Source organism: Blennius ocellaris (assembly GCF_963422515.1).
Source record: "Blennius ocellaris genome assembly, chromosome: 8".
In the NCBI taxonomy this organism is placed as follows: domain Eukaryota; kingdom Metazoa; phylum Chordata; class Actinopteri; order Blenniiformes; family Blenniidae; genus Blennius; species Blennius ocellaris.
The window spans coordinates 4,728,113-4,753,655 of NC_137657.1; the positions used below are offsets into that span (position 1 = coordinate 4,728,113).

General features: G+C 45.6%; 1 protein-coding gene across 1 annotated transcript in view; it reads left to right on the plus strand.

Moving 5' to 3' along the window:
• The window catches only part of znf385d (zinc finger protein 385D), a 122,045-nt gene that overhangs the window by 61,905 nt on the left and 34,597 nt on the right, over positions 1-25,543 (plus strand). Inside the window, 1 exon segment of the mRNA XM_080500245.1 lies at positions 9,821-9,989. Coding sequence (XP_080356371.1) covers positions 9,821-9,989 — 169 coding nt within the window.

Here is a 25,543-nt window from a genome sequence, read left to right on the forward strand (position 1 = left end):
CCCTTATAAGGTACAAGTTACACTGGATGGATGATTGCGATGGGAATATTGCTGCCAGACAGGTTCAATAACAGGAGTAACATGCTTTTTTTTATATTTATATATATATATTCCCTTCAGGCAGTTTTTTATTGACCTTCACATTCTCTCTCGCTCTCTCTCTCTCTCTCTCTCTCTCTCTCCCTCTCTCTCTTTCTCTTCTTATTGCCTGCTGCTTTGAAATCCTCTCACTACCTTCTATCTTGTGTTTGGAAAATTGAAGCATTTCACCTTGATGAGTAGAAGACATTTCTCATTAGTACAATTAAGCTGCAGCTGAATTGTGCTCCATCTATCATCCCTCATCCATCCACCCATCATCCATCCATCCATCCATCCATCCATCCATTTTTGTGACTTTCCTCCAGATCAAGTTTAAATATGGCCACAAAAAACGTTTAACCTTTAAAATGAGGTGAATGCAGGTTATAAACTTTAATATACAGTTGATAGACATACAAAAAACTCTATCTTATTATATTGTAGTATTTTGCATTGATGAAGTTTCTAATACAATTCCGGTGAACATTTCATTGCATTTGACTTGTTTCTTTGACTTTTTTTTTTTTCTGTAGGTAATTTTGACGTTTTAGCAGTTTTAACTGTTTTGGCTCTTTTTTAGCAATTTTTTTAATTTTTTCTTACCTTATTTGTCTTTTTTTATGACACGAGACGACGCGACACAAGACAATACCATACCAGATGATACGATACTAGATGATACCATACCATACGAGACGAGACAATACAACACCATACAAAACAAAAGATCTTAAATTCCTCAACGAAAGGGAGCTGTAACAACATAAAACATATAAACTCCGCCGCTTTATCTCAAATAATAATTTTCCATTGAGAATTAAAAGCAAACTGTAAATAACAAACAATCAAATAACTATAAAGCAGGCGGATGTCATAAGAATAACACTATTCAGTTCAACAGTCAAACTTTTGAATTGCATAAAAAAAAAGTTCAAGCACATCGATCAGCCTCAATAGTAAAGGCGTTTTGCACAGTGCAGCCAATTTGCACTTCAGTGCGCCACTCCTGTGTATTACGGTACAATCAACCGCTGCAGTTTGAATACTTTTGCAGTAAAACTTCCCGCTGTCGGTTCCACAGAGCAAGACTGTGGTTCACCTCAGTTTACATTCACTTTAATAGAAAAAAATACAGGTTTCCAGGAAAATTAAGTGTATTCAGCGGGAGCCACAGCTTGTTCTCTCTCAATACTTTCATTTTCAATATTTCTGCTTTATTTTTGTAATTTCTGATGACAGACTTGAACTCCCTTGGCATGAAATATACCAGTTGCAAGAATTTCTGCCGAAATTCTGCCCGTTTTTAGGCTTTTTTCTTTTCAGCTGTTTATCGCCAGAGGCGCAGTGCTGCTCCACTTCTCTCGCTCGCTTTAAAGCGCAGCGAAGGTGTTGAGTTGGATTCAAGTGAGGTGACGCGCTTGACGAAGGTCGTACTTCGCGGTGGAGCATTGCTCTCTGCCGAGCTTCAGCAGGCCAGAAGACAAGTTGTCGGCCAGGATTTCATATTTGCAGGTGCTCGTGGTGACGGATTCCCACCTTAGTGTTTCACTGTTGGGATTCCTGCAGCAGCAAAAAAAAAAAAATGCATTCTGGGTGCCATGTTTGGATCTTCCTGCTTGAGTTTTTGTACAAAATGCAGTTCTGTCATGTCGGAACCACAACTGTCACACCAAGATCGCCTGTTGGAGTTCTTACAGCAGCACAGGTTTCACGTTTACACAGCGACATTTTGAAAACGACATCCGTTTACACAGAGGAGACAGAAACGCTGAAAACAATGTAGTTAGCATGCTAGGTCGTTAAGTGGCGCTGTTGTTGGGGAAGGTTATGTTTCTGTCTGTGTGTTTATTGATTTATTGGTTTGTATGCATGTATTTTAACAAGTTTTTGCAATAAAGTCTTAACCAGAATTGCATGAAATTGCATCTTCAGGGATCATTTGTCATCATCCGAACGCCAAACCATTAGATTTGGTGATGCTAACGGCTAACCGTTTCTGAATAAATCTCAAAAAGCGGATGAGTGAGGCACCTCAAAGGAGATCAGCGTCTGTTGCCATAGAGACGGTCCTTGCTCAATGTTTCTTTCACACAATGCTAGTGCTAGTTAGCATCAACATGACCTCATGGCTAACATGCTAGTGATGCTAACTCGGTTCTGTGAGGGAATGTGGCGTTGGCGAAGGTCTGCGTTCTACCGAGTGTAGCTCTAGTTTCCGTTTTCCCTTCGAAACATTGTCGCCTACAGAGTGATGTCATTAGCATCTTCTTCCCTCGTCCCCTTTGTGATTTTGCGTGAGGACAACGTCTTCGTGTAGCAGATATCATCAAGTTCGTGAAAAAGAGCCTCGTGAATTTAACTAATTTGATCAAAAAATAAAAAGACAGCTTGCACCTGCCTTGTTGGTGTTGACCCAGTTTTGAGGTTGAATGTAATGTGAATCAGTTGCTTCCAAGTTGCCTCACTTGTTCCACAACCACATGGCAAGAGAAAACCAGAGGCACAACGTCGGCTGTCGTTATACTTCGTCCACGGTTACTTCACGGTGGAGGAGTCATCTGCGCCTTCTACTGAATTGTACAAGTATCAGCGTTTGGCATCTGCAGGGCATCAACAGATTCTTGTCCGGCTGCAGCCGCAGAATGAAATGAATGAAATGAAAAACGAAAGAAACAAACAAAAGAATTCGTTGATTCTTCTGTCGCCACGTGGTCAAACCCTGTAGCACAGACCATTTCTCCTCAACGCCTAATATACCGGGCCGGTCCGTCTGTCTCCTGAATAATTTGCTTCCCGTTCAGCTACGTCATAAACGCGTCATTACCACAGATGCCACCGTGGGGCAGTGTAGCATGGATTAGGTCAAATGCGACCAGCATTTAAAACAATAAACAAAGAACACGACAGAAATGGTGGATCCATCAGGAATGATTTGTGTTTCGGGAAGATGAACTTGTTTCTTCATCCACTGAAGAAGAGACTGCATTTTCTACATGAAACCTTTGACACGGTGTCCGAAGCTGCTGTCTGATTCAGCGCCACCGTGTGGAGGAGGGATGCAACGTGCAGGAATCACGTGAGGCCAAACGGGTATTAAGAAATAATCGTGGTGTGGGAAAATGAGCAAACCTTTAATCCGGCAAGAGGACGACGATTCACCAAGCGTGTTGAATAGGAAGAAAACGTATCCTTTGACATCGTTTTGTCTAAATCTCAATGTCAGAATGTCAAAAATCTAAGAACGCGCTGCACAGCAGCTGGTTCATGTTTCTCATCAGTCCAACGTGGGAGGAAGTGTCCAGCCTCACTTTACTCTTTGATACGAAAAAGGCCACGCGGAGTAAAATCCAAGTAACTTTTTGCAAACACTTGTTCATACTTGTGTAGGACATGAGCCATAACACTCAGACCACCTGTCTGGTTTGTGTCTCTTTGGAGCGAGAACGAGTTGAAGCATGAAGCTGCTCCAGACCTCTGAGGGCGTCCCGTCACTCACACGGTGCCAACACATCATTAAACTCCGGGGAGTTGTTCTGCTGGACAAAAAAATGATGGAGTGGTTTTCATGTTGGGTCGGCAGAGGGTCGTCTTGGTCCCCTCAGTACAGGTGACGGTGCGGTAAATCTACACTCTATCGGGCGAAATGCTGTTAAATTAAAAGAGACGAATGAATCCCTCTCGCACGCAGAACGTGGGAAAAGTTGCGTTTTCCCAAAAGTTGAGGCAATTTTCCAAAAAGTTCCACTTTGAAAGCAATGAATGCATGAAACGAATGAAAACGTGTCGGTGTAACGAAGGGTTGACGGTGACGAGGACGGCGATGAAGACGGTGATGTGAACACACTGGGGGAGAAGTGTTGAAGGACTTTGACCTCCAGGCTACAAAAGCTGTTTTTTTCCTTCCTCTTGTGATTCGCAGCAGCTTTGTCCTCCTTGTCATCGGGCGTATGAGCTTCCTCTGGAATGTTCTCCACTCTCCTTAATGGAATTAGCCCCACCCGTTTTTGTTTACGCCATGATGAGTGTCTCGCCCCAGGACTTATTTTGAATTTGCACTGTCTGCACACCGTCTGTCCAAACCCGGGTTTGAATCTATTGTCGGACAACTAGAGGAGAATAAATCCTGTGCAATGTACTTTTACATACTGTTATTTCTAAACGACATGTTATATGTTTCATAGATCTAGTGTATGTTTAGCATTGCATCATATGGCTTTGTTTCTCTTTGTTGTTCTAATAATGGTAAACAAATTGAACAAGCGCACTTGTTTTTCGATGAAAAAGCTCAGTAGGAAGCTGCATATAAATATCTTGAAGTGAAAATCCACAAAAAATATTGGCATAATGTGTAAAATCAGATCAGTATTAGATCAAAATCCACCACTCCAACTAACAGGGTGAAAAATATGAGTCGTGGACGATAATCAAATGTACATCGTGTGCTTTTGTGTCAAATATACTAAATCGTCCTTCCAAATGTGTCAAATATACTGAGAAATCCAATCCTTTCAAGTCTATAATGCTGAAAAAAATGTGTTGTGGACGAGACGTTTGAATCCCCGGTTGTGGAAGGAAGTGGAGAGAAACTACTAGTCCTGCAGTCCAAAAACCTACATTTGAAGCTCATTTTGATGTAAATGTTGAGTGTGTGGTTGTCTGCCTCTGCCCATTGTTTACCTGGGATCGGCTCCAGCGCCCCGCGACTCCAAACTGCACGGAAGTGTGATGGATGAACGTACGCCGCCCTGTTTATTTTAAATTACATTAGAGTCAGGTTCCCCACTCCTTATAGACGACTCTAATCCGATTTCGAACAGATGATTTTAACAACGCAGTGGAAAGACAGGGTCACAAAGTTTCGACTTGAAATGAAATATCTATTCTTGAACCGTCGTTTGGTGAGTAAACATTGACTCTGACACGAAACCCCCTTCAGCAACATCTTATGTGGGAATAAGTGGATTTGAACGTAATGCTATCGAGGGGAAAACACAAATATTCACCAGAGCGCCCGGCGTCTGTCTGCAGGCTGGTACCAGGGACAAATGTATTTTAAGAACGAGCCTATTTCCATTTTCCATGTGGTTCAGACATCAATCACAACACATTTGAGTCACACAGTGAATCAGTCTGAGGAGGCTGCCCACCCCTTATATATATATATATATATATATATATATATATATATATATATATATATATATATATATATAAATATATATATATATGCGTTCACTTATGCACTTTTATTTTTGAATGGCAATAAAGATCTATCGCTCTCTATCCATCTATCCCTCCAGTTCATCCACTTTTAGCAATCTCAGCTCTTTTGCCTTATTTAGCCAAAAGATTAGACTCTTTTTTATAAAAAAAAAAAAAAAAAAAACAAGAATAAAAACAAAACAGTGTGGTCTGCACATAAAATAAAACATTGAATTTTCTGAGAATTTCCAGGTTTGTTGGGTTTTTCTTGGTCAAATACTGTGAAATGACTGTTATATTTGGCACTTTGCAAATAAAATTGGAATTGCATTGCAATAGAAGCCACTTGTAAAAGGTGACTGCTTCTAAAAGTAACTTCCTTTACAAGGTGAAATTCACCTGCTGCTCTTGTAACCCCCCCCCACCCCCGACCCTGTAACTTATTGTATTCTCCTGGTAAAACGGGCTGCACAACTTTATTACTCTGAATCTGGGTCAGAAAGATTTATGGCTGGCTAAAAACAGCTCAATACCATGAAGAAAAGTACAGGATGTATCCAAGTGCGTACATAGAAAAGGGCAAAACTGTGTCTTGAGTTAATTAGCAGAGCGAAACCAAGGTGTTTGGCTCCGATTTGATTCAAGTTATTGTTTGAATTGAAGAAAAACAGCTGAAGCCGTTTCCCCCTGTTTGTTGTTTACGGGAGAAGTGGGTCGTTTTATTTTGAATGAGCGATGAAGCCAGAACTTTCTTTGTTGACGACTTTTCGGGGGTGTTCCCCCTCAAGAGGTTCCAGATTCCTGACCGAAGCCTTCCTTCATCTGAGCCGTTGGCTCTTCCTCTTGTCTTTCCAGTCTTGAACAAGCCTGATTCAAGCCACACTGTGAGTGTCAGCATGTCCACGTAAAAAAGCTTCAGATTTACTCACCCAGATGTTTTCATCCTGGTATTTTAACACTGCCAGCAAGCCACAAAATCACACCAAAAAAATTCATAAAAATAATCAAATATTGAGGTTTTTTTGATACTCAATCATTTAAGAGCTCGTTTAAAACCTGATCTAGTTTCCTCAACTAACTTCCAGCAGATCGTTTTTTAATGCTTGTAAATGTTTTTTAATAAAAACGACTAATTTAAATACTCCTGTTTGCATGTAAATGTACAATGGATTTCACTTATGCAGCATGTTTACACTGCTTGACCAGCCCACGTTCTATAGATTATAATAATGTTTAATTTGTACACACATTTTTGCAAATATCTGATAGAATAATTTCTATGTAAAGGTGGTAAAAGTTAGTAGTTTTCGTCGATGTATTCTGCAGCAGTACAATACTACTTTCAGGGGATAAAACTGCCCTCAAGATGTTTTTTTTTTTTACTGTGTCACAATAAAATGTCCTTTCAACTCTTCAAATGTGTTTTTTTTAAACACATTTGAAGTCACTGCACTTCCTGTTTCATTTCACCGCGTTTAGGTCGGCTCAAGGTGTGTGTGTGTGTGTGTGTGTGTGTGTGTGTGTGGGGGCGTCGGCATATTTACGGTGCCTGATGGATAACGGCGGCATTCAAACCGTGACCTTTCGCTTTCCAGAAGCTTCTCTATAAATCCCCCGCTCGCCGCTGCAACGCCGGGTTTTGGTTCTGACGTCTTCTGCTCGCCGAGCATCCAAGAGGCAAAAAACCCCCAAATGGGCCTCCTTCCGAGTTTTAATCACGCGTGTGCCAGACCCGGAGTTCGGGACGCTCTCCCACTTCGCGTTCGACACTCGTCCGCATCACCCGTGACAAACAGCAGGTTACGTCTCCGGTTCCCGGCGGGTGATGAACGGGAGCCCAAAGGAGAAGTTTCACAGCAGGACGAGATGTGCACTGCCTGTTATTTTTTTTTTTTTTTTGGGGGGGGGGGGTTTGAGAATGTGTCATGACTTGGAGACTGAAGGAGGGGGGGGCAGTTCAGGCACTCCAGCAATTTCACCACCTTCGTGCCAACAAAAATCCCTGAACTGTGGAGTCCTGGAAACTTCATTATAGCGGCTGTGTAATGAAACCTCTTTGCTTGTCTCATTCTATTAACTCGTCGCAGACGCTGGCGCACTTTCTCAAGTCGCTACCCCCACAAAAAAATAAAAAAAACTTCACAATCAAGATGGCGAATAATTACAGCAGACCCACAACAATATGCTTGGAAAGATTTTGGAGACGTCCACATGACGAGAAAAGCGATCTTTTTTTCTCACCAGCCTCCAAAACACGTCCACACGTCAAAATGAACACCAGGCTTCAGGGCTGTAGTACACATGCCAGGCCTTTAGGGGCGCTGTGACTCACCAAACACATCAAAAAACACAGAAGAAGACAAAGCACATAGCACATTTGAAGTAGATTCTTGCCCATAAAGCATAAATTCTAGTTGTATAGATCTATGGCTCTGCTCTTCCTGCTGCTAGTGTCAGTAGCTTCTGCAGCTCCACCACCGACATTTCTGTTTTAAGAAACAAACAATAACAGGAAGCTATTTTTAGCAAAGTTTTCACTGAAATGTGCCTCAAAAAATCACCTTGTTTTATTTCAAATGTGCTGCAAATTCTTAAAAAGATTGAGGTCCAACTTTTAATTATTTGCATTCATGTTACTAATCCCTGTGCTATTACTAAAACAATATGAAAAGTTAGAAACAGCTGAAAAATTAAAGTTAATGTTTCATTCAGTGCCGCAATAACCTACATTTGAACTTCAAAGTTTTTCTTGGTTGCCGCGCAGAGTATATACGTGATACTTTCACAAAAATCTAAAAATTACTACTGAAACTCACTACAATCTCCCTATAAATCTAATTTTAATAAAACCTTTTGTGGTGAGTTAAATATAAAAAATAAATAAATGAAAAGACATGGCTCCCAAGGTTGCATTATGCATGTTTGTCATGGCAGCATGTCACCGATATCTCGGGTCTCGGTAATGTGGTGTCGAAGGAATTTGTCAAAATCACTATTTTCTTTTAGATTTTTACAACTTGCTTGTTGGTTTGGCGCAATTCGATCGTCTTACGACCGGCTTTGGCCCACAGACCTTATGCTTGTCGCCCCTGCTTTATATTGGAAATCCTTCCCACCAAGGCCCATAAATTAAACAATAAATAAAATGCCTCGCAGTGCCTTGTGGGGAAGGGTGTCAGTGGTGAACTCATTTATTCCACGAAGCACGAAGGCGTCTCTCTGGGTACTTCCCTTGCTGCCACAGGCAAAGTGTCCCTGGCAGAGGTAAACAAGGGCACCTCAAAGTCTCTGCGTCCGTCCCGTTCCCGGGCGAATCTGTTGTGAAGGTGAATGTCGACGCAGCGACGACGACGACGACGTGTCCCGACTCTGAAATCTCGCCGCCGCCGCCACACAAATTGAACTTCACGGGTCACGCAGGTTTCCGAACACGTCCAGGAATTCCTATTAATGTTCTCATTAGCGGCGTGTCCAGGAGGGTTGGTGGGGATGTGCGTCGCATCGAGATTAAGCCAAAGAACGAGAAAAAAAAAAAAGTTCTGCTCTGTTTCATTCATAAAATCAGTTTGAAAAACTTTGAGGGTTTTTTTTGTTTTGTTTTTGTTGTTGTTGTTTTTTTTATTATAGTGTCGCCTTACAGTCTGGGTTTGAATCATTTTGGTTGTAGTTTGAATTTTCTCTCCTCATATGGCATTCAGGAAACACAGAATCAGCAATGTTAAAAAAACAACAACTATGAAATATAGATTTGAATATATGTAATAATAATACTATCTATGATTTGAGAAATATGAGATATTAGAAATTTGAATTGAGCAAACATGAAAATGATGGTTATGTTTCTTTCTTTTCCTGTGGATCCTGCAAATACTGTACATAGAATGTTTATAAAATATCTGTAAATATGTATATATTTTGAATGTGAACTGGAAGTTTTGCTACGCTTTTATTTTTAATTTATTTCTACTTTTGAATGAAAAAGAAAAGAATTACAAAATACAAATGCATCCAAAATCCTGCATTTGACACTGAATAGCTGTTATATTTGATTTGCATGGATAATTTTTCTTGTTCTTCAGCTTTTGGATGAAATTCATACATACTGTTACGCTCTCACCGATCGATTTCTTCTATATACATTTATATAAACATTCTTCTTTGTGATTTTATCATGAATTTCACCACAGATATATTGAGGGTCTGAGTCATGTTTCTGCAAAGAGAGAGAGTTTTTCCTTTCCACAGTTAAAAGCACCTGGGAATGACTGTTGTATTTGGTGCATTATAAATAAAGTTGAATTGAATTGAATTGGGTTAATTAATATAAAAAATAGTTTTCTCACAAAATTGCTGTGAGCAAAATTAAATATTGACCCTTTTTTTGGACAAATACTTTACACACATTCTGCCTCATATAGACTCTTGTTGTTTTTTTGGGGGTTTTTTGTTGTTGTAATATTTCATTTCATCTTGGCGTGGTTTGGAGCTTTCTTCCCCGCTGTTGAACCGAACCTGTGGTTACGTGTCCTCCTCACAGAGCCAGGCCTTGGCCCACTACAAGGGCACCAAACACGCCAAGAAGCTAAAAGCCCTGGACGCCCCGAAGAATAAGCTCAAAGTGTCGGTGATCGCCAAAGAAACTGCCAACCTGGAGACGGCCAAGGGCGTCAACACCTCGCAGGTCCCCAACGGCACCGACAGGAAAGGTTGGTCTTTCTCCCTTTGTTATTATTATTATTATTATTATTATTTTCTTTTTCCGACTGCTGCCCGTTCAACTGAGAATATACACTCTGAACTGTCAAACCCACGTCCCAAAACGTTTTCTTTGGCAGCTTATACTTGCTGCACACACACACACACACACGTGGTAATTACTTCAGGACCTCAGGTTTGGCTGGTTGGGTGCAGGCTGTGCCGCCGGGCCGCTGCCGATGGATTCAGTGTGGCCTGGCGGTGGAATGTGTGCAGGACACACAGGGAGGATGAGGGAAGATGGATGAGCGTGGTTCCAGTAAAGTGGCATCCGGATGCTATGAAAGGAAGAAAAAAAAAAAAACACAGTGACAAAACATCGAACTGGACCTCACTGACGCAACATGAGAGAAAACCAATACAATACAGACTTTAAAAAAAAAAAAAAACCTCTGTGCGGGTCTGATAGACAATCCAAGATTTGACGTTGAGCCCGAATGTGAAACTTTTTGGAATCGACTGGACTAAATGTGTACTGCATATTTACTGCATGTGAGAAAAGCTCAAATGATTCCAGGAAACGTTATGAAGTATTCAGGCGTTTCTTACGCTTCGACTGAACTTTGCAGAAAAAACCTGTGAAAAATTCAATACAATAACAGTTTTCTCTAAAGCTATTATAAAATAAATTAATTAAGTTTCTCATAAAAGAAATAGGAGAAAATTGCTCAAATGTCCCTTTTGTTTACTACTGCAGTTACTTGTTGATTTAAGCTCATGTTGAATCAAAGATGTTTGAATGAATAGATTCACTTTCTGGAGCAGAAAATTACAACTGCAATCAGATGATTCAGAGTAATAATGGGTTCATTTGGCATTTTGTATAACTCTGGTTAGAAGGAGCTTTACTATAAAAAAAAACAAAACTAAACAACAAGTGGGGAAAAATAGAAAAAAGACAACAATATTTAGTGAAAATCTTTATTCACAAATACGTCCTTGATCTGCTATTTTTTTCTCTTTTTTTTTATAAAGACTGAAAAATAAAAGTAGGAAATAGTTGGATCAACTTAGTTGAATTGCCTGAACATTTAAATGAATCCTGAATCTAATTGATTAACTTTAGTTTGAAGAACTTCATTCCAATTGAATATGTTCAATTCTACCCAATTGCTTTCTTTTTTCAAGTACACGCTGAAACTGCGTCTCGCTGGTTCTCCCTGGATAAATAGAGGCTGATTAAATAAAGTACATTTCCAACAAGACAACCCACGTGGATGGACTTCAGAGCAGTTCTAACTTTAGTTGGAAACTTTGATTCAATGTGTTTTTCGTGATTTACCCCCTTTGTGAGGTCGTCCTGCGAGTCTGATTTTAAACCAGATCGCCGAGCAGTTCTCCGCGTTTTGACAGCCTCGGTTTAAATATTTGAACACAAGGTGGAAACAGGTAGACCGCACAAACAAAAAAAGGCGCCAGCGAAAGCAATTTTTCAGTTTAACTTTCCAAAACAATATCGGCGAGAGAAACGGGAAAAGCGAAACTATCGGGCCAAACAACAAGGCAAAGGAGAGTGTAAACAGGCGGGGATGACGCACGCACACACACACACACACACACACACACACACACACACACACACACACACACACACACACACACACACACACACACACACACACACACACAGGCAGTCTCAACAAGAATGGCCAAAGAACATTGGAGAAGACAAACAGGAACGATCTGAGACACTGACGAGCCCGGGAGTGGGACATGCTGGGTTACACATTGGGGGACAATGAGACACAGCTGACAACAATCAAGACCAAGCAGGAGGACCGAGGGTTAAAAGGCAGGCTCCCTTTTTGAAGCCGTGAGGACAAGACGAAAGTTCGGCAGTGACGTCAGCCAGCTGCCGGGAAAAAAAACAAAACAAAACAAAAAGCTTTTTCCGCAGCACTGTTCATACTCTGATAAGAAGCTGCCGAACTCGCAGGCCACGCCCCCTCACCGCAGCCACTCCTCCCGTGGTTGATTCATTCCCCAATTCTTTTCTCCATCTTTATCTTTACAAATTCAAGTTTTTCTTCAGCCAACTGGACCACAGCCGGTCTAATAAGTGTGCAAACTGAGACTTAAAATGATGTAGCTGGCTCCAGACGTCACCCTGTTCACCTCACATACCAACAAGTACATTGGAGTGGACTACTATGAATCTTCTATACCATTTAATCCTGTGCATGGTCGTCCCAGCTGACGCACAGATCCCAGACCAGTAGTAAACGACCACAGCAATGAATTAATGAATTGATGGATGAAATTTTATTTTGAACATACAAACATAATATGAAGACAGAGAAGAAACATTTCGATGAATAAAACAAAAACAAAACCCACTTAATCTGCAATTGCATGGAGGAAAAGGAGTAAGAAGACGAGCGTAATAGGTATTACGGTAAAACTACTGACATTAGAGAGAAGCTATATATATATATATATATATATATATATATATATATATATATATATATATAAAACTGTACATGGTAAAAAAAAAAACAAACAAATACAGTTAATTCAATTAAAAATAGATAAAAAAAACCAAACTATATGGCTAATGATAATAACCAATACTCCAATAAAACTATTAAAAAGACAAACAGGTACAGTAAAAAGGTCAATACGTGTGTGTGTGTGTTTACTGGAAATACTCACATACACTCCTGAGTACAAATGTAACAGTTAAATAGCATTAAAAAGTTTAACTGAAACATTCACTCTCTCATGTCTGTTTGCTGGATATTTCACCTTCCAGCAGCCATGGCCTCCAATTCTTTTTAACGCTTTTATTTTATTTATTAATTTTTTTAATTGCATTTTGCAGGAGCGCAAGTGTTTTTGTCCCGAATCTCTGCAACTTCGTTTGCGTCGTGTTGCTTGAAATCCGCTGATCTCGGCCAGGTGTCTGCCAGCACTCTCTGTGGTATTGTCTCGCTTTAAACACGTTTAAAAAGTAGAGAGCGACTAAGTGAAACTTTCTGACGGGTGCCAGATGTGTGTGATTACATGGGCTTTTATACGCTGCGTGACACTTTAGTCAAAGTGGTTGAGAAAAGCTTTACGCCTCCAGCTGTGTGGTATTTTTATTTTTTTTTCAAATGTTCAATATTGTCAAAGCCTTTTGCACACTGACAGTCCCTTTTCTCATATTCCACAAGCAGTTAAACCGAACCTCATTATGAATCCTGACCTGTTTGTGCGCTTAAAATTGAAGAACGTCAATAAACTCAAAAGCATTTCTCTCTTAAATTTACCGAAACGCCACCAAAATGTCAATGGAGAGCTCGGAGAAATGCATTTAAATTCCACATTTGGTAATTTATTTATCTATTTAAACGTGGACAATGGGAAAAATGCTCTGTGTCTGTATCTGTTTCCCCTTTTTGCTTCCGGAGTCAGTTACGTGATCGACAGCCTGTTGATTCTGCCTGATGAGCACTACCTACTAAGCCTTCACCTGACAACACAAAGGATTTCAGATCTTGTCAACTTGGATTTTTTTACGTTATATTTTCCCAGTTTGCTCATTTCAAATAGTTTTAACCCTTCAGCAGATAGAAAGCTATTGCGACACATTCAAGAATAAAACCCCAGCCACAAGACAATTAAAGCCATTTTTAAATCCTTCAAACACCAAACAAAACAATGATCACACAATTAAACCCCTGCAGCATAAATCCATCAACCCATTATTAATTAATAAGTCTTTTGGTGATTTTTAGGTGAAAATAATTCAAATAGATACTCAGGAGCCCAGCAAATAGGCTTGTTTATAAACCAAAGAGTTTATGATGTGACGTAATAAGCCTTTAAATTAACTTTTAATAATATTGATGCCAGTAAAAGGTACTGCCAATGAGACAGTTTGGGGGGGGGGGGGGATCATGAATGATGTCCAGGACGACAGATCAGTAAAGAAACACTTTATTACACAATTAAAATATAAAATGAATAACACAACTATCGAAACTGAATGCAAAATTGACATACAACATATAAAAGGTAATAGAAACAAACACGAGTGAAATGTGTAGAATTTTAAGAATGATGAAAATGCAACCACGTAAAAAAAAACAAAAAAAAAACTTTAATGCTTCCGGATGATAAGCCGCTACTTTTTTCCAACGCTTTGATCCCCGAGGCTTATAATTTGATGCGACTAATTCATGGATTCTTACAGGTGAACGGGCTTCATGCTGCCAGATTCTACTTCCACATGTAGATACATACTGCTTTTAGCGCCTCTGCTTCTCCAAGACTTGCCTTAAAAGTGACAATTCTGCTCTTCGTGAGCTCGTCTTGTTACCTTCAATTCCACAGAAAAAGTAAAAAAAAGAAAAATTCTGTTGGGAAAAAATTTGACCAGATATTTCCCATATTAGGAATTTTATTAAATGTATTTATTAAAAAGCGAAGCTCTCGATTTACCGGTCGATCTTCGTTCCTACCCTCACCTATGGTCATGAACTATGGGTCATGGCCGAAAGAACGAGATCCCGGATACAAGCGGCTGAAATGAGCTTCCTCCGTAGGGTGGCTGGGCGTACCCTTAGAGATAGGGTGAGGAGCTCAGTCACCAGGGAGGAGCTCGGAGTAGAGCCGCTGCTCCTCCACATCCAGAGGAGCCAGCTGAGGTGGCTCGGGCATCTATTTCGGATGCCCCCCGGACGCCTCCCCAGGGAGGTGTTCCATCATGTCCCTCCGGTAGGAGGCCTCGGGGCAGACCCAGGACACGCTGGAGGGACTATGTCTCTCGGCTGGCCTGGGAACGCCTTGGGGTGCCACCGGAGGAGCTGGAGGAAGTGTCTGGGGCGAGGGAAGTCTGGGCAACTCTGCTCAGACTGCTGCCTCCGCGACCCGGCCCCGGATAAAGCGGTAGCCAATGGATGGATGGATGGATGGATGGATTTCCCATATTTGCTGTACTAAGTGATGTCAGTACACATAAAATGTCATCACTCAGGCCAATTACTATTGTTCTGACTACTTTATTGGTATGCTATAACTCCTGAAATCTTCAGCCGATCTGAACTATTTGATGTGTGCTATGCTCTGAAGTTTTTTATATCTTGAACCATTTTTGAATAAATCCCAAAAAACTGGAACAGATCAAAGCAACAAAATGTCCCATTCAGAGTGGATAGAAGATCCCGGAGATCAAAGTTTTGATCGCTTTTCACATGCGTTCTTTCATCATTTTGATCCTTTCAAGTGATGACATCATTGGTTAGTAGATAGATCTCTGTTGGGCCTTTCCGTCCAGTTAAATTAAGATTCGTTCAGTTGCGACATTCAAATATCTGTTTTCTTCCGCTAAAGTAAAGCCTGTTTGATACAATGCAAAAAGAAAGCTCTGATTCGAAGGCTACATCAAGTGTAGGCTACAGCCAGCTTGGAGCACCCGTTACTTTGGCGGTCACTAAATTCTTGTCCACCTGTGGCTGTGACTTAACCAACAACGAAAAAGAGTGGGCCTCCTTCATTAAAGATGTGGTGATCCACTCACTCAATGATCTCAGCTTGCGTGAGACATACTATACAAACGACAAGAAAATCTTCAAGGGTGCCCTGAAAGCCCTTAAAATGAGGTTCAGTGCTGCTGAGTGTGAGACTCTTGTAAAGTCAGGGGATCCCGCTGCTAAAACTGCAATTATTCAGTGTCTGCAGACCCATTTGAAGGAAGTCATTGAGAAGCTTGAAGAAAAGAATCCCCGAATGACAGTGGCAGAAACTATCCTTGTTATTCTGTCATTTGCAGTTTATATTGGAGTGTTTTTGGCAATCCTTGTAGTATCTATTGTGTAATTATCCATTCTAATTCTCTAACAAGAGGTGACAGCAATGGGCCGCATGGTACCTGGGGGGAGTCCAGCTGCTTTTCGTCATGTGGTTAATTCACTTTTGCCACCCATCATCCATTGTCTACCGCTTACTACCTGCTTTTGGCTCAGCTCCTTCTTCCCAATGATGGACCAATGCAACAACCGCATAACTGCAGACGCTGCACCGATAAGCCTGTCGATCTCATTCGCCATCTTCCCCCCACTCGTGAACAAGACCCTGAGATACTTCAACTCCTCCACTTGAGACAAGGGCTCTCAATCGACCTGAAGAGGCCGAGCCAACCCTCGAGCACCCGTTGGAGAGTCTAGAGCTGGTCCAGTGTTCCACAACCAGGACAAAAACCACATTGTTCCTCTTGGATCCGAGGTTCAACTAGGGGCTGGATCCTCCTCTCCAGTACCCTGGAGGCGATGTATATTGACAAGCTCACAAAGACAACAGAAGAAGAGGGGTTTAAATACACAAGTGAGGGGTGGACACAGGTGGAACACAACAAATAGGAGCACACAGAGGGAGAAGGCCATTGGTTAATTGGAAACACGAGGTGAGACACAGAGACCTGACTGCACCCCCCCCCCCCTTCAAGGGCCGGCACCTGACGGCCCTTGAAGGGGGGGTGGACATGCGAGACGGGGAACTCTTGGCACAGGGGCCAAGGGGAAGAAACTCGGAAGGCACCAGGGGCCACAGGACAACTAGGACAGGGATTGACAGGTCAGGGAAAACACAGTAAACTAGAGACTGGGGAGGAACAGGAGTGACGCAATGAGACGAGTGACAAGAGGACAAGAGGTGAGACATACCGATAAGCTCACAAAGACGACAGAAGAAGAGGGGTTTAAATACACAAGTGAGGGGTGGACACAGGTGGAACACAACAAATAGGAGCACACAGACGGAGAAGGCCATTGGTTAATTGGTGTAGGGCAGGCATCGCCAAATGGCGGACCGCGTGATGCTTCTGTTCGGACCCGTGACTCGATAAAGACGATAAATTCTGTCACGGCTGGGGGCCGGTGCGTGGAGCTAGAACCCAGAAGCAGACCTCAAAGCAGAATTGTTTGCAAACGTCAAAGTTTGATTGTGCAGGGAGGGAAAGGGGAGCTGGAACGGAGACGGGACCTGGGGAATCTCTGGGGGGCCTCTTGGAACCGGGACGGGACCCGGGGGAATCTCTGGGGGGCCTCTTGGAACCGGGACGGGACCCGGGGAATCTCTGGGGGGCCTCTTGGAACCGGGACGGGACCCGGGGGAATTTCTGGGGGGCCTCTTGGAACCGGGACGGGACCTGGTGGGAATCTCTGGGGGGCTTCTTGGAACCGGGACGGGACCCGGGGGAATTTCTGGGGGGCCTCTTGGAACCAGGACGGGACCTGGGGGGAATCTCTGGGGGGCTTCTTGGAACCGGGACGGGACCCGGGGAATCTCTGGGGGGCTTCTTGGAACCGGGACGGGACCCGGGGAATCTCTGGGGGGCTTCTTGGAACCGGGACGGGACCCGGGGGAATTTCTGGGGGGCCTCTTGGAACCGGGATGGGACCTGGGGGGAATCTCTGGGGGGCTTCTTGGAACCGGGACGGGACCCGGGGAATCTCTGGGGGGCCTCTTGGAACCGGGACGGGACCCGGGGAATCTCTGGGGGGCCTCTTGGAACCGGGACGGGACCCGGGGGAATTTCTGGGGGGCCTCTTGGAACCGGGACGGGACCTGGGGGGAATCTCTGGGGGGCCTCTTGGAACCGGGACGGGACCTGGGGGGAATCTCTGGGGGGCCTCTTGGAACCGGGACGGGACCCGGGGGAATCTTTGGGGGACCTCTTGGAACCGGGACGGGACCCGGGGAATCTCTGGGGGGCCTCTTGGAACCGGGACGGGACCCGGGGGAATCTCTGGGGGGCCTCTTGGAACCGGGACGGGACCCGGGGGAATCTTTGGGGGGCCTCTTGGAACCGGGACGGGACCCGGGGAATCTCTGGGGGGCCTCTTGGAACCGGGACGGGACCCGGGGGAATTTCTGGGGGGCCTCTTGGAACCGGGACGGGACCTGGGGGGAATCTCTGGGGGGCCTCTTGGAACCGGGACGGGACCTGGGGGGAATCTCTGGGGGGCCTCTTGGAACCGGGACGGGACCCGGGGGAATCTTTGGGGGACCTCTTGGAACCGGGACGGGACCCGGGGAATCTCTGGGGGGCCTCTTGGAACCGGGACGGGACCCGGGGGAATCTCTGGGGGGCCTCTTGGAACCGGGACGGGACCCGGGGGAATCTTTGGGGGGCCTCTTGGAACCGGGACGGGACCCGGGGAATCTCTGGGGGGCCTCTTGGAACCGGGACGGGACCCGGGGGAATCTCTGGGGGGCCTCTTGGAACCGGGACGGGACCCGGGGAATCTCTGGGGGGCCTCTTGGAACCGGGACGGGACCGGGGGAATTTCTGGGGGGCCTCTTGGAACCGGGACGGGACCTGGGGGGAATCTCTGGGGGGCCTCTTGGAACCGGGACGGGACCCGGGGGAATTTCTGGGGGGCCTCTTGGAACCGGGACGGGACCTGGGGGGAATCTCTGGGGGGCTTCTTGGAACCGGGACGGGACCCGGGGGAATTTCTGGGGGGCCTCTTGGAACCGGGACGGGACCTGGGGGGAATCTCTGGGGGGCCTCTTGGAACCGGGATGGGACCTGGGGGGAATCTCTGGGGGGCCTCTTGGAACCGGGACGGGACCTGGGGGGAATCTCTGGGGGGCCTCTTGGAACCGGGACGGGACCCGGGGGGACTTCTTGGAACCTGGACGGAACCCAGGGGGACTTCTCTGGATCTCTGGCGTCGGAACAGGAACGGGAACGGGAACCACCCCGGGGAGGACACTCACTCCCCGGGGAGGACACTCACTCCCCGGGGAGGACAACACCGACTCACCTGCAGCAGCAGCCAACAGGAGACTAACCACACGGACTGAAGACCAAGACAATCCTCTGGCCCCGGACCCCCCTCACTGCAGGGCTTAAGAATGCAAGGCAACCAATTAGCTGATTGCCTGCAGGAGTGTCAGAGAGGATCTGGTGCTGGAGCGAGGTGTGTGACTCCTAACAAATTCACGAGAATAGATCTGCTACTGTACAACAATGTGAGGTGGCTGAGTAAAGGCAACGCTCTGGGACGCTTCTGATCTGTTGCTCCGAAACTGCATGTACATACAAATATATATTAATCATTGTGATGACATGTATGTAAAATTAAAAAATAAATACATTAATTTAAAAAAACCCAGGGAGGATGAAACAAAACAAAAACGTCATTAAAGAGACTTATTTCCATTCTGGTCCTAAAAAAAAAAGAAAGAAAGAAAAATACGAAATAGTAATGTTATGGTGGAACAATTAATACAAAATTGTACAAAAAGGACAGTATTAATTTAGAACAAATCGATAAATACAAGTTCTTCCGATACAAATCTATTGCACAATATATATTGTCACAGACTGCTTAATCAGAGAAAAGAATAGAACAAATTCATTTGTGCAAATGAGAAATAATTCCATCTCATGTTTATTTGTTTTAACAGATAAGATTTCTGCTTATTATCACTAAATATGTATATTGTTGTTGTGCACCAACATAACAATAGTTGCATTTGATTATGAGTGTAATTATTGTGTCCCCCTCTGCACGTTGTCCCAACCTTTTTATCTGTTCACCAACTCAAATCTTCTTCAGGTTGAGCAGAAGTTCATGCATTTGTTCATGAACTATTCATCTCTTAACATTTATTAAAGTTCACATTTAAATGTTTGGCGTTTCACAACCGCTGGTTGTTTTGTCTCGTTTCCATGAAACTCTTATTAATAGTCTTTTTTTTAACGTTCCTCGTCGGATCCTGCGATTTTCCTGCTTGAAAAATTAACATTTCACACATACTGTATAGAAGCAGAGTTGTATACAGAACGTCGTGCTGCAAGGACTCGGCACATTATGAGCACTACCTACTAAGCCTTCACCTGACAACACAAAGGAATTCAGATCTTGTCAACTTTGATTTTTTTTACGTTATATTTTCCCAGTTTGCTCATTTCAAACAGTTTTAACCCTTCAGCAGATAGAAAGCTATTGCGACACGTTCAAGAATAAAACCCCAGCCACAAGACAATTAAAGCCATTTTTAAATCCTTCAAACACCAAACGAAACAATGATCACACAATTAAACCCCTGCAGCATAAATCCATCAACCCATTATTAATTAATAAGTCTTTTGGTGATTTTTAGGTGAAAATAATTCAAATAGATACTCAGGAGCCCAGCAAATAGGCTTGTTTATAAACCAAAGAGTTTATGATGTGACGTAATAAGCCTTTAAATTAACTTTTAATAATATTGATGCCAGTAAAAGGTACTGCCAATGAGACAGTTTAAATTATGTCTAAATTCTAAGTTGCGATGAATATCCCAGCAGGAATAGCACAATACTGGAATCTACTGGACATTATATTTGATCTGGATCAGGGTTACTGCACTGAGGAGGCAGAATATCTTTATTTAACTCAAACAACATTTTCATATTACACAATTAACATATAAAATGAATAACATAACTATCGAAACTGAATGCAAAATTGACATACAACATATAAAAGGTAATAGAAACAAACACGAGTGAAATGTGTAGAATTTTAAGAATGATGAAAATGCAACCACGTAAAAAATGAAAATAAAAAACTTTAATGCTTCCGGACGATCAGCCGCTACTTTTTTCCAACGCTTTGATCCCCGAGGCTTATAATATGATGCGACTAATTCATGGATTCTTACAGGTGAACGGGCTTCATGCTGCCAGATTCTACTTCTACATGTAGATACATACTGCTTTTAGCGCCTCTGCTTCTCCAAGACTTGCCTTAAAAGTGATAATTCTGCTCTTCGTGAGCTCGTCTTGTTACCTTCAATTCCACAGAAAAAGTTAAAAAAAGAAAAATTCTGTTGGGAAAAAATTTGACCAGATATTTCCCATATTTGCTGTACTAAGTGATGTCAGTGCACATAAAATGTCATCACTCAGGCCAATTACTATTGATCTGACTACTTTATTGGTATGCTATAACTCCTGAAATCTTCAGCCGATCTGAACTATTTGATGTGTGCTATGCTCTGAAGTTTTTTATATCTTTAACCATTTTTGAATAAATCCCAAAAAACTGGAACAGATCAAAGCAACAAAATGTCCCATTCAGAGTGGATAGAAGATCACGGAGATCAAAGGTTTGATCGCTTTTCACATGCGTTCTTTCATCATTTTGATCCTTTCAAGTGATGACATCATTGGTTAGTAGATAGATCTCTGTTGGGCCTTTCCGTCCAGTTAAATTAAGATTCGTTCAGTTGCGACATTCAAATATCTGTTTTCTTCCGCTAAAGTAAAGCCTGTTTGATACAATGCAAAAAGAAAGCTCTGATTCGAAGGCTACATCAAGTGTAGGCTACCGCCAGCTGGGAGCACCCGTTACTTTGGCGGTCACTAAATTCTTGTCCACGTGTGGCTGTGACTTAACCAACAACGAAAAAGAGTGGGCCTCCTTCATTAAAGATGTGGTGATCCACTCACTCACGGATCTCAGCTTGCGTGAGCCATACTATACAAACGACAAGAAAATCTTCAAGGGTGCCCTGAAAGCCCTTAAAATGAGGTTCAGTGCTGCTGAGTGTGAGACTCTTGTAAAGTCAGGGGATCCCGCTGCTAAAACTGCTATTATTCAGTGTCTGCAGACCCATTTGAAGGAAGTCATTGAGAAGCTTGAAGAAAAGAATCCCCCAATGACAGTGGCAGAAACTATCCTTGTTATTCTGTCATTTGCAGTTTATATTGGAGTGATTTTGGCAATCCTTGTAGTATCTATTGTGTAATTATCCATTCTAATTCTCTAACAAGAGGTGACAGCAATGGGCCGCATGGTGGCTGGGGGGAGTCCAGCTGCTTTTCGTCATGTGGTTAATTCACTTTTGCCACCCATCATCCATTGCCTACCGCTTACTACCTGCTTTTGGCTCAGCTCCTTCTTCCCAATGATGGACCAATGCAACAACCGCATAACTGCAGACGCTGCACCGATAAGCCTGTCGATCTCATTCGCCATCTTCCCCCCACTCGTGAACAAGACCCTGAGATACTTCAATTCCTCCACTTGAGACAAGGGCTCTCAATCGACCTGAAGAGGCCGAGCCAACCCTCGAGCACCCGTTGGAGAGTCTAGAGCTGGTCCAGTGTTCCACAACCAGGACAAAAACCACATTGTTCCTCTTGGATCCGAGGTTCAACTAGGGGCTGGATCCTCCTCTCCAGTACCCTGGAGGCGAAATATATTGACAAGCTCACAAAGACAACAGAAGAAGAGGGGTTTAAATACACAAGTGAGGGGTGAACACAGGTGGAACACAACAAATAGGAGCACACAGAGGGAGAAGGCCATTGGTTAATTGGAAACACGAGGTGAGACACAGAGACCTGACTGCACCCCCCCCCCCTTCAAGGGCCGGCACCTGACGGCCCTTGAAGGGGGGGGTGGACATGCGAGACGGGGAACTCTTGGCACAGGGGCCAAGGGGAAGAAACTCGGAAGGCACCAGGGGCCACAGGACAACTAGGACAGGGATTGACAGGTCAGGGAAAACACAGTAAACTAGAGACTGGGGAGGAACAGGAGTGACGCAATGAGACGAGTGACAAGATGACAAGAGGTGAGACATACTGATAAGCTCACAAAGACGACAGAAGAAGAGGGGTTTAAATACACAAGTGAGGGGTGGACACAGGTGGAACACAACAAATAGGAGCACACAGACGGAGAAGGCCATTGGTTAATTGGTGTAGGGCAGGCATCGCCAAATGGCGGACCGCGTGATGCTTCTGTTCGGACCCGTGACTCGATAAAGACGATAAATTCTGTCACGGCTGGGGGCCGGTGCGTGGAGCTAGAACCCAGAAGCAGACCTCAAAGCAGAATTGTTTGCAAACGTCAAAGTTTTATTGTGCAGGGAGGGAAAGGGGAGCTGGAACGGAGACGGGACCCGGGGAATCTCTGGGGGGCCTCTTGGAACCGGGACGGGACCTGGGGGGAATCTCTGGGGGGCCTCTTGGAACCGGGACGGGACCTGGGGGGAATCTCTGGGGGGCTTCTTGGAACCGGGACGGGACCTGGGGGGAATCTCTGGGGGGCTTCTTGGAACTGAGACGGGACCCGGGGAATCTCTGGGGGACCTCTTGGAACCGGGACGGGACCTGGGGGGAATCTCTGGGGGGCCTCTTGGAACCGGGACGGGACCCGGGGGAATCTTTGGGGGACCTCTTGGAACCGGGACGGGACCTGGGGAATCTCTGGGGGGCCTCTTGAAACCGGAACGGGACCCGGGGGAATCTCTGGGGGGCCTCTTGGAACCGGGACGGGACCTGGGGGGAATCTCTGGGGGGCCTCTTGGAACCGGGACGGGACCCGGGGGAATTTCTGGGGGGCCTCTTGGAACCGGGACGGGACCTGGGGGGAATCTCTGGGGGGCTTCTTGGAACCGGGACGGGACCCGGGGGAATCTCTGGGGGGCTTCTTGGAACCGGGACGGGACCCGGGGAATCTCTGGGGGGCCTCTTGGAACCGGGACGGGACCCGGGGGAATTTCTGGGGGGCCTCTTGGAACCGGGACGGGACCTGGGGGGAATCTCTGGGGGGCTTCTTGGAACCGGGACGGGACCCGGGGAATCTCTGGGGGACCTCTTGGAACCGGGACGGGACCTGGGGGGAATCTCTGGGGGGCCTCTTGGAACCGGGACGGGACCCGGGGGAATCTTTGGGGGACCTCTTGGAACCGGGACGGGACCCGGGGAATCTCTGGGGGGCCTCTTGAAACCGGAACGGGACCCGGGGGAATCTCTGGGGGGCCTCTTGGAACCGGGACGGGACCTGGGGGGAATCTCTGGGGGGCCTCTTGGAACCGGGACGGGACCCGGGGGAATTTCTGGGGGGCCTCTTGGAACCGGGACGGGACCTGGGGGGAATCTCTGGGGGGCTTCTTGGAACCGGGACGGGACCTGGGGGAATTTCTGGGGGGCCTCTTGGAACCGGGACGGGACCTGGGGGGAATCTCTGGGGGGCCTCTTGGAACCGGGACGGGACCCGGGGGAATCTCTGGGGGGCCTCTTGAAACCGGAACGGGACCCGGGGGAATCTCTGGGGGGCCTCTTGAAACCGGAACGGGACCCGGGGGAATCTCTGGGGGGCCTCTTGAAACCGGAACGGGACCCGGGGGAATCTCTGGGGGGCCTCTTGAAACCGGGACGGGACCCGGGGGGAATCTCTGGGGGGCCGCTTGGAACCGGGATGGGACCCGGGGGGAATCTCTGGGGGGGCCGCTTGGAACCGGGACGGGACCCGGGGGAATCTTTGGGGGGCCGCTTGGAACCGGGACGGGACCCGGGGGAATCTCTGGGGGGCCGCGTGGAACCGGGACGGGACCCGGGGGAATCTCTGGGGGGCCGCTTGGAACCGGGACGGGACCTGGGGCGAATCTCTGGGGGGCCTCTTGGAACCGGGACGGGACCTGGGGGGAATCTCTGGGGGGCCGCTTGGAACAGGGACGGGACCCGGGGGAATCTCTGAGGGGCCGCTTGGAACCGGGACGGGACCCGGGGGAATCTCTGGGGGGCCTCTTGAAACCGGGACGGGACCCGGGGGAATCTCTGGGGGGCCTCTTGGAACCGGGACGGGACCCGGGGGGACTTCTTGGAACCTGGACGGAACCCAGGGGGACTTCTTGGAACCTGGACGGAACCCAGGGGGACTTCTCTGGATCTCTGGCGTCGGAACAGGAACGGGAACGGGAACCACCCCGGGGAGGACACTCACTCCCCGGGGAGGACAACACCGACTCACCTGCAGCAGCAGCCAACAGGAGACTAACCACACAGACTGAAGACCAAGACAATCCTCTGGCCCCGGACCCTCCTCACTGCAGGGCTTAAGAATGCATGACAATCAATCAGCTGATTGCCTGCAGGAGTGTCAGAGAGGATCTGGTGCTGGAGCGAGGTGTGTGACTCCTAACAAATTCACGAGAATAGATCAGTTCCATGCAGCATTTTTCCGCCGGTCGCAGCAATATATTCCGGGCGCTGCTACTCCAGTTATTACGACAATGGCTGCACTCAGTTGAGCCAATCAAATGGATTGTTTACCCTGCGCGGCCAGGCAGCACACCAGAGCAGAGAGGAGGAGACAGTCGCGACAGCATGGCGTGTTCCAAAAGAAGGAAGGTCAATGTGGAGAACCGGAGTTTTAAGGACGAATGGACGGAGAAATTTATGTTCATTCTTCCGGCAAGCAGCTCAAAACCAGTGTGCCTCATATGCTCCGAAACTGTGGCGCTAGTTAAAAGTGGCAACGTGAAGCACCACTACGAAACGAAGCGCAGCGCTTTTGAGCAAAGTTTCCCCCTGAAGTCCGAGCTGAGGGCACGCAAAATAATGGAACTGCAAGCCCAGTATGACAGGTCTACCCGACTCATCACGCAGACATTTACAGCCCAGCAACGTGCAAACGAATGTTCTCTGAAGCTATCGTGGATTTTAGGGCAGCATAACAAAAACTTTCAGTGACGGGACAGTTGTGAAGGAGTGCTGAACAACTGTTGC